General features: G+C 52.9%; 1 protein-coding gene across 1 annotated transcript in view; it reads left to right on the top strand.

Moving 5' to 3' along the window:
• Positions 1–13,539, top strand: part of COL4A6 (collagen type IV alpha 6 chain) — a 116,014-nt gene that overhangs the window by 91,632 nt on the left and 10,843 nt on the right. The window contains 15 exon segments of the mRNA XM_021079861.1: positions 8–79; positions 365–472; positions 1,520–1,741; positions 2,123–2,284; positions 3,914–4,084; positions 5,054–5,197; positions 5,881–6,006; positions 6,489–6,644; positions 6,647–6,669; positions 9,002–9,065; positions 9,596–9,670; positions 10,169–10,276; positions 10,370–10,477; positions 11,335–11,406; positions 11,874–11,999. Of these exon segments, the coding sequence (XP_020935520.1) occupies positions 8–79; positions 365–472; positions 1,520–1,741; positions 2,123–2,284; positions 3,914–4,084; positions 5,054–5,197; positions 5,881–6,006; positions 6,489–6,644; positions 6,647–6,669; positions 9,002–9,065; positions 9,596–9,670; positions 10,169–10,276; positions 10,370–10,477; positions 11,335–11,406; positions 11,874–11,999 (1,737 nt within the window).

Here is a 13,539-nt window from a genome sequence, read left to right as displayed (position 1 = left end):
TTTACAGGTGTCACCTTGCCTTGTGTTATTCCTGGGGCTTACGGTCCACCAGGATTCCCAGGAACTCCCGGACTCCCAGGTAAGGAACGAGGCCAGAGAAAGCCACCGAGCATGCTTGTGAGGGCCACACACCAGAGAAAGCCGAGGATAGCCTGGTAGCATTTGGGGTCCACAGTCCTTCTGAGAGGGTAGCCTTGACGATTAAGGAAATAGAATGGCTGCTAGAGAGGGCTGTGTGGGGAGGTGAGAATAAGAGAGGTCCCTTTAAAATGCTAAGATCATTGACTGGACATCTCAAATCCCACCTCACCATACCACCATACCGACTCTCCTTTCTCTTTACTGCTCACATTTGGGTTTTCAGGCCCTAAAGGGGCCCATGGCCTCCCAGGGACGCCAGGCCAGCCCGGATTGCGTGGAAATAAAGGAGAGCCTGGAAATCCAGGATCGGTTCACCTCCCTGAACTGCCAGGTAAGAAAAGGAGCTTCTCTTTACCTGCTTCTCCTTTTGTGTGTGTGGGGGTTGGGATGGTTGTAGCCAATCCGCTGATCATAGGAAGTTAGCTTTGTGCCCTGGTGTAAGCGGGATGGTTTTGATTTCATACGTGGGCAAGACAGAGCTTAGAGCTGTAGAATGACAGCAGCTCAGAGCAAGCAGGGCCATTTGTGATGGGCTGGGCCAACCCCTTCACTTTCAGAGGAGGAAAGGCTCAGATGGAAAGTGACTTGCCTGAGATCACAAAGCCACTAGTGACAGGTGCCAGGTGGCTCTGACTGCGTGTTCTATGGCAGTTTCCTGGATCGCCTCAGAGGAGCGACAGGGAAGGTGTTGTATTTCACACCCTTGGCTCACACTCTGTCCTTCCAACCTGAGCCTCATTGTTCGTCACTGCACCAGGGGTTCTCAAACTGGGTTCCCTCGGCCAGCAGCATCAGCAGCATCTGGGCCTTTGTTAGTGCTGCAGATGCTTGGCGCCTTGGCGGGAGCTCCTGATCAGAAGCTCCAGGGGTGGCAGTGGGCCCAGCAATCTGGGTTTTCCCAAATACGCCTGCCCCAGGGGATCTGACGCAAGCGCAGTTTGAGAACCACACCACTCTACAGCATGAGGCTCCTCGTGGGCCACGTGCCTTCAGGTTGATCAGGGCCTCAGGTCCCTCCATCACCCAGCAAGAGGGAGGCATGATGGCAGGAGATAGATGATTGCAGAAGCAGGAGGCCCCAGATGTAACCTGTGCCCTTTGGCCACTGTGGGGACCCTGGGAGTGCATTGCCTGAGCTCTCCCCAGGGCCCAGCCTCACTGAGCTAGAACCTCCTTCAGGTCACATGGGGCAGACCCTACCTCTGGGCAAGTCTCCCCAGGACCAGGGATTCCAGACCTTTAAGGGAAGCGACATACATTATTAATATGTGAACTTTTGTAGTAGAAAAAAAAAATCAGTGTCTGAGTCCCTCTACCGAAAGCTATCACTTCTCAACCTAACCTCCAGGGCCTCTTCTTTTTGCTTCTTTGCATTTAGGATTTCCTGGACCTCGTGGAGAAAAGGGCTTGCCTGGGTTTCCTGGGCTTCCTGGAAAAGATGGCTTCCCTGGGAAAGTGGGCAGTCCAGGCTTACCAGGTCCCAAGGGAGCCCCTGGTGACATCATTGGTGCCGAGAGCGGTGCTCCGGGGGAGCAAGGCCTGCAGGGACTGCCAGGGGACAGAGGATTTCCTGGAGACGCTGGCCTTCCAGGACCCAAGGGTGACTCTCTTTGCCTCCCTTTATTTGACCATCTACCAAAAGCATTTTCAGTAACTTATATACTTGCATGAACCTGGGGTGAGGGATGAATTAGGGGCTTAAAATGAAAGGTCGTTTTGTTCTGTCCCTCCCTTTTGGGAACTTTTTCTTAAAGCACCTGAGTCCATTCTCCTATGTTTGTAATTGCAGAAGTATCTATCACCAATGGTCAGATTTCTGGCCAAGCCTCGGGTTTACTGCTGGGAACAGCAGCAAGGCTGGAACAGACAAGACAGTGGCACGCGGGATGGATCAGGGGCTTTTTTAAACATCGGTAGACCAAGTCCACTCCCCTCAAGCTATCAATCCAGGGGCCAATCCTCTGCCTGTTCCTTTCCTCAGGTTTGCTTGGGAAATCAGGCTTGCTCGGCCCCAAAGGTGAGCGGGGCAGCCCTGGAACACCAGGCCACACGGGACAGCCAGGCCCCCCCGGGCCTGGTGGTCTATTCGGCATCAAGGGCAAACCCGGGCTCCCAGGAGCGCCAGGCTTTCCAGGCACTTCAGGTAGGTCCTGCAGAGCAGGGAGCCCCATCTTGACAGACTTAAGCCAGGCCCCCCACGCCCTGGCACCCTGAGGGGCGGTGGCAGCAGTGCAACAGGGCCAGAGTTTAGAAGGGGACTGACTTCCCTGACTTCTCAAGTCACCCCCTCAGTGCCAAGCTGAGCCCATTCCCACAGCTGAGCCTCCAAAATCTGACCCCCCCAAATCTGATCCCTCGCCGCCCCTCCCCCACGACCTCAGTCGCCCCTCTGGGGCTTCAGCCTCCCTCCTGCCTTCCTGCCCTGGTGGTGCAGGTGGGTCTTGCCCCTCTCTGCCGCCCGCACTGGGGAGCCTGCTTTGGGCCCCGGGGAGAAGCTCGAGCAGAGGGTGGCCAGCAGGCCTCTGAGGAGCCAGGGCCAAGGCATCTTTCACTCAGCAGTGGGGCCAGATTCCCCCCCACCCCACCGCCCCATTTCCAGCCTAGTGCTTGCAGCTGGCCTTTTGCTCATACCACCCTCCTCGCCCTGCCGCTGTGACAACGTCGTCCCACCTTGGCTCCTGCCCCCCCCGTGACTGAAGTTGAGTTTTTGCAGAGCTTCTAATATCCTTTTTATCCCCTTTGTCCTTGTGTGTTTCTGGGGTCTTCACAGAGGCTGCCCAGGTGAGAAAGGGACCCACAAACTCACAGACTAACACCGCCCGGCCCTGGCTTTGCCTCTCGCGGAATTATCTGACTATTATCTGACCTGAACTCATGCTGTGGGCTCGGCCCCCATCGCATTTCCTTTCCTGCATTTCCTTTCCTCGTTGCGGAATCCCCTTCACAGCCTCCCATTAGAATCCCGGGGCTTGCAGCTACTTGATGCTTTTCAAGCCATAGAAAACCAAGTCAGCCATTCATTTAGGTCCTTGGGGGCCCAAAGACCTCAGTCGTCACTGATTTAATCCTTTGGTTTTTTAATTTCCTTGCTTTGTACCTGAACATTCCACTTTGGCAGCAGCTCAGGAGCTTAATCCCATTGACCAACTTTAAAGCCCGGGGAAAGAAGTCTCAGAAAACCTAGGAGACCAAATGGGTCTTGGGGATTTCTACAGTACTTGGCACTAGGGGGTCTTTCAACCTTAATGCCAAGGAACTGGCCGACTTAACTGCTTGCATGAGGGATTAAAAGGGCAGCCCTGTATCCATGGCGCCCTGGGAGGCTGACATAATGGCTCAGCTTTAACCTCTGCTTCACCGATTGGCTCAGGAAACAGCCATTATGGAGGGATTCAAACTGGAAGCTCCCGGGGAACCTAGGGTCCAGTTGCCACCCCGGCTTCCCAGAGCTCCATTCAGAAGCTAAAGCGTGAATCACATTCAGAAGGGGGAGGAAGAGTTATCATCCGAAGGGGTCTGCGTGCCCGGCCCACCAGCTCTTGGAAGAGCTGGAAGAAGCAGCCATCGGCCTGGCGCTCTGGGTGGTGGATGCCCATGCTTTAGCCAACTGAGAAGGCTGCCTGTTAGCAGCCTGCCTAGACCATTGCTCAAGGGCCGTTTACAAATCCCAACAAGCCAACCAACCCAAAGCCATGGCACTGGGCAGTGGCCCGGATCTGGACAGAGCCCCCACCTTGACAGCGGTCCTGTGTTCTCTCCTGTGCCAATTCAGGACATCCTGGGAAGAGAGGTCCAAGAGGCGAGATAGGTCCCCCCGCATCAGCTGGCAAGAGAGGCCTGCCTGGGCTGAAAGGCCTTCCGGGATCTCCTGGCCTAATTGGCTTCCTGGGGAACCCCGGCTCGCCAGGGGCCACTGGGTTGCCAGGCCTGCCAGGTCCGAAGGGTAAGTGAAATGATCAGGTGCCAAAAGGGAGCTGCCAGCTGCCCAGCTTGCTGCCTCCCTCCTCTCTACTTAGGAATGCAAACCAGGAGAAGGTGGGCAGGGCTTTTGGTGGCAAGATAGTTGGCAAGGCTAGTGCTAAAGGTGAGTCACCCCCACTGCCTGCTGGGTAGAACACTGGGTTTGAACACTGTGGGCATGGACAGTAACAGTCACACAGGGGTTGCTCGTGTGCACACCCCTTTCTTTTCTTTTTCTTTCTTTTTCTTTTCTTTCTTTCTTTTTTTTTTGTCTTTTGTCTTTTTAGAGCTGCACCTGTGGCATATGGAGGTTCCCAGGTCAGAGGTCCAATCAGAGCTGTAGCTGCCAGCCTATGCCACAGGCACAGCAACGGCAGATCCGAGCCGTGTCTGCAACCTACACCACAGCTCACGGCCATGCCAGATCCTTAACCCACTGAGCGAGGCCAGGGATCGAACCCGCAACCTCGTGGTTCCTAGTCGGATTCACTTCCGCTGCACCATGACGGGAACTCCTGCACGCCCCTTTCTTAAAGCCTGCTAACTCATTTCCTCTGACTATCCTGCTAGACCCTAGAGGTTGCACAGGAGGGGGCAGTACTGGTACAAGGTCACACAACTCGTTAGCACCAGCACCAGGCTAGAGTTCATTGCCCTGTCCTAGGCTGTTTTGTTGCTGTTGTTGTTTTGGTGTGTTTCATTTTGTTTTGGTAAGAGAGGTACTTACCTCTCCTTTCCTTTCTGGTGCTTGGTGCCACGGACCTGTTCAGGGAGGTAGCGTACCATGTATTGATGAAGAGCCTAGGCTTTGGAGTTAGAGACACTTGGGTTTGAATCCCTTCTCTGCACCTTCCTAGCTGTGTGTCTTTGGGTGAGTTAATGAACCTCTCTGAGCTTCCATTGCCTTCTATGTCCAACAGGGATAATAAGAGAAGTTCTCGTTTCTCCACAGGTGAGAAGGGGTCTGTTGGGCTGATAGGTTTTCCAGGGATTCCAGGTCTCCCTGGTATTCCTGGTGCAAGCGGATTAAAGGGAATTCCTGGATCAGCCGGAAGAGTGGGACCTTCTGGACAGGCTGGCAGCCCTGGTGAAAAAGGTGAGCTGGGAATTGAATTCCAGAAGTGCCACCCATGCTTCCCAAGATAGATTTTTATCAACTTTGTCATTCAAGTGGCTTGTACCAACCCCGTGTTAGATAAGATTTGGGATTTCTGAATGAAGTCCTTTTAAACCAGAAGACCTAAATCGCTCTGACTTACCAATGCATGTTAGAGGCCTCGTCACACATTCCCAGATGTTCAACAGAGGAGGGTTTCATATAGGGTCTAAATTTGCTAATGGGAGTTCCTATTGTGGCTCAGTGGGTTAAGAACCTGAGGATATGGGTTCGATCCCTGGCCTCACTCGGTGGGTTAAGGATCCAGCACTGATACAAGCTGTGGTGTAAGTCTCAGATATGGCTCAGATCCTGCATGACTGTGGCTGTGGCCTAGGCTGGCAGCTGCAGCTCAAATTCGACCCCTCGCCCAGGAACCTCCATGTGCCGTGTGTGCGGCCCTAAAAATAAAAATTAACTAATGAATTAATTAATGGACCTTGGGCTTGGCTAGGAGAGGGCGTGCACATAAATGAGAAGTTGGGGAAACAGGCAGGGTGGAGGCTGGAAGCGCCCAGAAAAGGAGCCTGGGGTGGTGGGAGAAGAGCTGATATGGAAGCTCATGCCTGACCTGGGTGTCTAAGCTCTGTCTCACACAGGTCTCCCCATCTCCATCCCTGCAGGAGACAGAGGCGACCCAGGGCCAGTGGGAATCCCCAGTCCAAGACCGCCAATGCTGAATGTCCTTTTCAAAGGAGACAGAGGCTCTCAGGGCTCAGCTGGATCCATCGGATTTCCCGGGCCCAGAGGTGCTGGGGTGGGGAGTGGGAAAAAGAACCACCCAAGACAGTTTTGATGACCAAATTCGACTTCATTGCTGGGAAAAGGCTCCACGGCCCAAGAACCCCCGGGGGTGGCACTGTGGGTGGCAGCTGCGGGGGTGGGGGTTGGATCTAAGGAAGCTGCCTTCCCTGAATTTGAGGGGTGCCTGGACTGGGAGACTGCCGGTTTTCATGGCCACTGTGGAACTGAGTTTTTGAACTTCTGGCGGCTGCATCCCTACCGGAGCCTGGCAGATAGTGGGGTGTGGGCACTGAGCGGCTTCCCCCGTGAGGAGGCTGGGGTGGCCACGACTGGTGCCCCAAAGACACCTCCCCCACCCCGCCTCCACCCCCATGCTGACTATCCCCTAGCTTGCCCTTTGCCTGCCTGCGACCCGGGCACCTGCACCGTGGGGAGCAGATTTTCTTTTGCTTAGAGTCTTTTCCCAAGCTGTTTGCTTCTCTGCCAGGTGACAAGGGAGAAGCTGGCTTCCCCGGGCCACCAGGCTTGCCTGGAGCTCCTGGCTTGCCCAGCATCATCAAGGGACTTAGTGGGATACCAGGCCCTCCTGGTTCCACGGGACTGCGGGGCTTACCCGGCCTGAAGGGGTCCCCTGGAATCACAGGGTTCCAGGAGTACCAGGACAAAGTGTAAGTGTGCCTGGATCTTTGTCTCCCATATTGCCTACCTTTTTGATCCCAGCCCGCTTCCAGCCCCCCTCCCCCAGCTCACCCCAAACAAGGCCCCTCCTTGAGTCTGACAGGTCTTTCTCCCCCACATGGCAGAGCACCCGGCTCAGAAGTGCCATACACCTGCCCGTCCTTCAGGCCCAGCCCGGGCACCACCCCCCTCCAGGAGTCCCTGAGCTCCACCTGCGTTGGTCACCTACACTTCTCACTGCTTACACCGACCCTCGTTGGTTCTGTGTGGGTCCACCCTCATCAGTGAGATCGTTAGGACTTAAGAACAAGAATTGCCTTGCATGCCTCTTTGTCTGCATCCCACCACCAGCAGCCCACATTGAATTTGGCACATCCTAGGAACTGGGTACAGACTACTTGATGTTTTGGTTTCAGAGAGGTCTTTGGGGCCTCCGCAAGAAGCAACAACCGGCCAAGCATCAAAGCCAGTTTCTCTGAGTTCTTAAAAGGCAGGGCGGTAGAGTAGGCTTAACAATGAGACAGATGTGGGTTCGAATCTCGGCCCCATCACGCATTAACTCTATGATTTTGTGCAGATCGCTCAACTCGCCGGAGCCTCGCTTTTCCCATCTGTTAAAAATAGGAATGCTGTGGCGTGGGTTCAATCCCTGGCCCAGGAACTTCCATATACCATGCATGGCACAGCCAAAATTAAATGGGAACGGTATTCAAACCTTCTTCAGACAGTAGTGAGGATTAAGCGAGGTGACGTGTATAAAGCAGTTAGCGTTGTATCTGGCATGTTGTAGGCTCGGAATAAATAGTAGCAGTAATAGGAGTAGATTTGAAGGGACTAAATAAACAGCATCACAGCACATCTGTGCTCCCTGCAGGCAAAGCCCCCTGTCCTTTAAAAGTGTCAGTCCAGGAGTTCCCACCACGGCTCAGTGGTTAACGAACCTGACTCGTAACCATGAGGTTGCAGGTTTGATTCCTGGCCTTGCTCAGTGGGTTAGGGATCTGGCGTTACCATGAGCTGTGGTGTAGGTCTCAGATGCGGCTCAGATCTGTGTCGCTGCAGCTGTGGTGTAGGCTGGCAGCTGCAGCTCCGATTTGACCCCTAGCCTGGGAACCTCCATGTGCCGTGAGTGTGGCCCTAAAAAGACAAAAGACAGGGGGAAAAAAAGTGTCAGTCCATCTGGTGGAGAGAAAACTCCCTCCCTCTCTCTCCTGAAGTAATTGCAAAAAATCAACCTGCTACTCACACACTAAGAGGGATGGAGCCAAAGCAGGAAGGCATTTTGGGGGGGCGGGGTGTGGGGTTCCCAGCTTGAGCAGAGGCTCAGGTTGAATGGATATGGCAAATGCACCGAAAACACCAGGTGAATGCAGGGGGTGTCCTGGGTCGTGGTCCAATGAGCAGAGTGACCCAACTCCGACTCCCACCCAAAGCACCAGGTAGTGTATGTCTTTCCTGGGTATGTGTCAAATCAATCAAAACCATACTTGATGCCTGGGGAAGGAAGAACCATACTGGTGGCTGCTGACATGCCCACTTCCCAGATTCAGTGTGTTGGACCTTAGCCAGTGAGGGCAATATTTCTTGTGAAAACCATAGAAAGATGAGCCCAAACGCAGACTCCAGGATCTGCATGCATACAGCTTGCTATCTGGTGGCCGAAAGACTGTGTTCCTCGCAGAACAGGCAGCAGAGGGCCAGCCCCGCGTGATGAGGTGACACATTTTCTCATGCATAATGGCTCCAAACATCTGGCGTGGGCAGTGATAGCCAACTGGACGCAGAGCAGATCGAGTGCCTGGCCTGACCGTTGTGGTCTATATTTTCTCAGAGACTTGCGAGAGCATCCGCATCCTGATTTCCCAAGACTCTAATTTCGATGGGCATTGGGAAGCTATTTTTTTATTTTAAATGATTTTTAGTTTTTCCATTATAGCTGGTTTATTGTGTTCTGTCAATTTTCTGCTATACAGCAAGTTGCCCCAGTCACACATACACATATACATTCTTTTTCTCACATTATCCTCCATCACGCTCCATCGTAAGTGACTAGATATAGTTCCCAGTGCTATACATTGGGAAGTTATGCGTGACCAGACCAGGATTAATCCGCAGATCGCATCCCTCCCCTCTAAACCCTAAATACGCATTTTTGCCCCTTGATCATCACCTTCCCTCTGCAGGATGCTCCCTCCATCCCCAACCTGTCCACCCCTGCCACAGAGTACACAGTGGGACATGTTTCAAGCAATAGCTTGGGGAAGAGACAGTGGGAAGCCCTGAGCGCTGGGCAGAAATACTGATTCTCGTATTGCTTTGAAGGGCTCACAGGGTCTCAGTGGAGCTCCTGGGCTCCCAGGAGCATCTGGTCTCCCAGGTTTAAAAGGTAAGGAGCATTTTCTCCTTGAATGTGTTTTTCCAGAGCAAGGTAGATTCCTAGCAGGTCCAGGGCTCTCCTTGGGAGAGATTTTATGTTTAGGGGAAAGAAAATTGATTTACATTTCCCCTTTGGATGAACCCCCTGTGCAGTCTTTGTTCCTCAAAGATATATGGGACACAGTGGTTTGACTCACCTGCCTTCCAGACTCAGCAGCAGGGAAGAGCCTTGGCTCTAGACAGTCTCTTCTGCTGGTTGCTGTTTGGGGGCCCCTCCTACCATCTTCTCTGCCCGTACTGAGCCTGGCAAGGCATTTCCCAATGAAGATGTGCTGCATGTAACAGCATTTCATGCTGGTAGCCTGGTAGCATCCTAGCCCTTCACTGGCGATTGGTCACATTTTCCCCAATGGGTAATTTTGTCAAGGAGCTCCTCCGGCCATATTGACTCCAAAAAGATATTTCCTTCACAAGAACTGCATGCTGCAAATTGAGCTATAGCTTCTCCCGACCACTTGAACAATGTCTTGATATTGCCAGGAGATCAAGGCCAGACACTTGGAATTTCTGGTAGCCCAGGACCCAAGGGACAACCTGGAGAGTCTGGTTTCAAAGGTAAGGCTGTTTGTACTTTCGTCTCGTATGTGTCACAGACTCCTCAAAACTGGACTGGAAGGAAATGTGGAGGCCAAGCCCAAGTTCTGCAACTTCTCTCCAGTGTAAAAAAATTCCTATCTGAAATGAATCCACTCATAGGCAGCTGACAGTTTTCCCAAACCAACCAGCCTACTTTTCCTTCAAAACTCCTAGATGCATGGGATAAGTCTAAGAGCCCTGAGATAACGGTGTCCACCCCCTGAGTTTATAGTTCTGTAAACCACTTCTTGAACATTTCCATCCATTGCCCCTATTTCTGGAAACACTCAAAACAAGTTGACTCACTCTTCAATTGGGCAGCCCCTTTCAAATGTGAAGAGAACTGCATCAGAGTATCTTGCATCCAGCTCCTGTGGCAGTTCCGAATGGCTTCACCTTCCTGCTCTCCCTCTCTCATGGTAGAACACACTGCCCCAACTGCAGCCTGATCACTCTGCATTTTTCTTGATTTTGTAGGTGTGAAAGGAAAAGATGGACCCGTTGGTGATGTGGGTTTCCCAGGAAACAAAGGGGAAGATGGGAATGCTGGTATTCCTGGAGCTGTTGGCCTTCCTGGCTCCCCAGGTACCATGACACATGAGAGTTTTATTCTGGAAAAGCTAGGATCAACTTAAAGCCATGACCCATTCTGAAAGTCTACCTTGTTTTCATTTTTAGGACTCCCCGGGGTCGCAGGCATGAGGGGAAATCCAGGGCTTCCAGGTTCTCCAGGCCACCCAGGGGCATCTGGGCCCCTGGGACCCCCTGGCCTCGTAGGAACCAAAGGTATGTGCGTTGGGGAGCTCCCATCTTGGCTCAGAGGTAACAAACCCGACTAGTATCCATGAGGATGCAAGTTTGATCCCTGGCGTCTCTCAGTGGGTTAAGGATCTGGCGTTGCTGTGAGCTGTGGCATCGGTCTCAGATGTGGCTCAGATCTAATGCTGCTGTGGCTGTGGTGTAGGCTGGCAGCTGCAGCTCTGATTCGACCCCTAGCCTGGGAACTTCATGTGCCGAGAGTGCGGCCCTAAAAAAGACCAAAAAACCTAAAACAAAAAAACAAAGGTATGTGTGTTGGGGAGCAGGCAGTGGGGAAAAGGGTCCTTCTCTCAAGAAAGGATAGCAACTACTTTTTATTAGGAGACTCTGGCTGGGGTTAGGCTGTGTCCAGGGGAGTCGCTGATGGGGCTGAATGAGGGATAACAGGAAAGGCGGAAAAAGTGGAAGAAGCGAAGGCAAACATGAACGGGAAGAGGAGAACATGGGATCCATGGAGAACAGAGTTAGCAAGGAAGGTCATTGTGCTGGCATAGGTGGCCTTTCCCTGACTTAGAGATTGGGCATCAAGTCTCGGGGGGGCTGGTAACTCAAGGTCTTGGCATTGCCACTCTGAATTCTTCTTGAAGATACCTAATTATCGACCACCCTGCTCTTAAAGCTGTATCGGCCTCTATAAGAGGCAGGAAGACCTAGGCTGGAGGGTGATGGTTACGGGTGGTCCAGTCTCCCTTAAGGCATCAAATAATGTCTCAGGAAAGACCTTGGAGAGGAGGACCTTTGAAATGGCTTGGGGGACAGGACCTTTTGCTGACTCTTCATGATTCAGAAGTGCTGGGGCCATTTCTGATATTCTCTCCCCTGAGGTTTCCCTGGACTTCCTGGTTTACATGGACTAAACGGGCTTCCAGGAACCAAAGGGACTCATGGAACTCCAGGTAAGCAAGACCCTCAAAGGCAGGGGAGTAGAGCGGCAGCTCTTCCGGAAGCCTGACAGGGCTGGCCTTCAGTTCTTGACCATGGCGTATGCCATGTCCTTAGACTCCTAGATGTCCTTGCCAGCCCCCAATCTGGAATGCCTTGATGTGGGGCGGGGGGGAGGAGGTACACTTACACTTTGTCCTGACATTCCTGGGAACCCTGTGATTCCAGGGGACCCCTTCAGGCTGGGTAAGCCCCACAGTCCCATGGAACCAGGAGGGCCTGGTATCCCACTAAGTCTCCCGATGATGCTGAGCAAGCCAGGAGCTCCAGGCAAGCCTGGTGGCCCAGGGAGGCCAGCCTCTCCCTTGTCACCTGGGAGAGTTGCAGATGGCTTGGGAAAAGACGCTAGGCAAGAGAGCTAGGCATGAAGGCCTCACCCCCACTGAGTTCTGGCCCCGCATCTCTCTGCCTCTCCTCCTAGGACCTAGCATAACTGGTGTGCCTGGGCCAGCTGGCCTGCCTGGTCCCAAAGGAGAGAAAGGCTCTCCAGGAGTTGGCATTGGAGCCCCAGGAAATCCAGGCGTGAGAGGGCAAAAGGGTAGCCGAGGTAAGTGAACCCAAGTCAGGCTTGGCTGAGGAGCTGGGGTTGGGATTCATCAGGGCTGTGCGGCCCTGTGGGATGAGCTGTGCATATTTTCACATCTCCGGGAATCTCAGAACCCAGTGGAATGGACTGATGGCAAAAAGAGGGTAGATTGGGAGTTCCTGTTGTGGCTCAGAGGGTTAAGAATCTGACTACCATCCACGAGGATGTGGCTTTGATCCCTGGCCTCACTCAGTGGGTCAAGGATCTGGCTTTGCCATGAGCTGCAGTGTAGGCTGCAGACGTAGCTCAGACGTGGCGTGGCTGTGGCTGTGGTGTAGGCCAGCAGCTGCAGCTCTGATTCGACCCCTAGCCTGGGACCCTCCATATGCTGTGGGTGCAGCCACGAAAGATTAAAAAAAAAAAGAGGATAGATCATATGTAGGCCTTTCCTGGGAAAAGGAGTGTCAGATTTCCTCCCACTTTCCCTTGTTAACCTCGGGGCCTTTCTTTCTCACTTTGCCAGAGCCTGGGTTTAAAGGTCCTGAGGGACTGGGCTTATCTACTTAGGGAGAAGTCAGCTGGAAGTTCCTCGGTATCCAGTGCGGTTGGTCCTCCCAGGGCCCTGGGAGGACAGGGTGGCTATGGGAAAGAGTCTGAGATGAAGAGGATAAATGTCTCCTAAGAAGAGGCACCAGTAGCACTTGATTAGGATTTGCTGGGTTTCCTAGAAATCAGATATCGCCTTAATCGCAGCCCCTGACTCATCACATTATCTGAAGCCCCCTTTCTGAGCCTCCCTTCCCCCACCTCTCATATAGTGAGAATGCATTCTGATTCTTTTAACGCCCCTTAGAAATGTGCTGGAAGAGTTCCCATTGTGGCTCAGTGGGTTAAGACCCTGACTAGGATCCATGAGGATGTGGGTTGGATCCCTGACCTCGCTCAGTGGGTTAAGGGTCTGGCATTGCTGTGAGCTGTGGTGCAGGTCACAGATGCCGCTCGGATCCTTCATTCCTGTGGCTGTAGTGTAGGCCAGTGGCTATAGCTCTGATTCAACCCTGAGCCTGGGAACTTCCATATGCAGCAGGTGTGGCCCTAAAAAAAAAAAAGAAAAGAAAAGAAAAGAAAAAAGAAATGGTCTGGAGAGGTGTATACCTCCCCCTCAATGTAGAATAAGAAATGAATTTAGTGTAGCATCGTGCCTAAGAGTATGGGCTCTGAAGTCAGACTGCTGGGTTCAAATTCCAGCTCTCCCTTTCACTAGTTACAGGAACCAGCAAGTTACATGCCCCTCCATCCCAAAGGAACCCGTGGCTTTCCTTTTCTGTAAGATGTGAATGAGAGCATCTACCCCATAGGATGGGTGAGGCATCGAGGCGGACTGGGGTACTATGTACGGAAGCATTCAAGAAACGTGGGCCATTCTACCATCCCCTGTTCCCTGGGGAAATCATGTTTGCGAAACGATCTGTTGCTCATCCGTCTGGGGCCCGGGGTCCCACCGCATCATTTGATGGGTTTATGTGCAGCTGCATTTTATGTGGGGCATCTGCTGTCTCTG

Source organism: Sus scrofa, chromosome X (genome assembly GCF_000003025.6).
Source record: "Sus scrofa isolate TJ Tabasco breed Duroc chromosome X, Sscrofa11.1, whole genome shotgun sequence".
Lineage (NCBI taxonomy): Eukaryota > Metazoa > Chordata > Mammalia > Artiodactyla > Suidae > Sus > Sus scrofa.
Note: the sequence above shows the minus strand (reverse complement) of the source record. Positions and strands in the feature narration are given on the sequence as shown.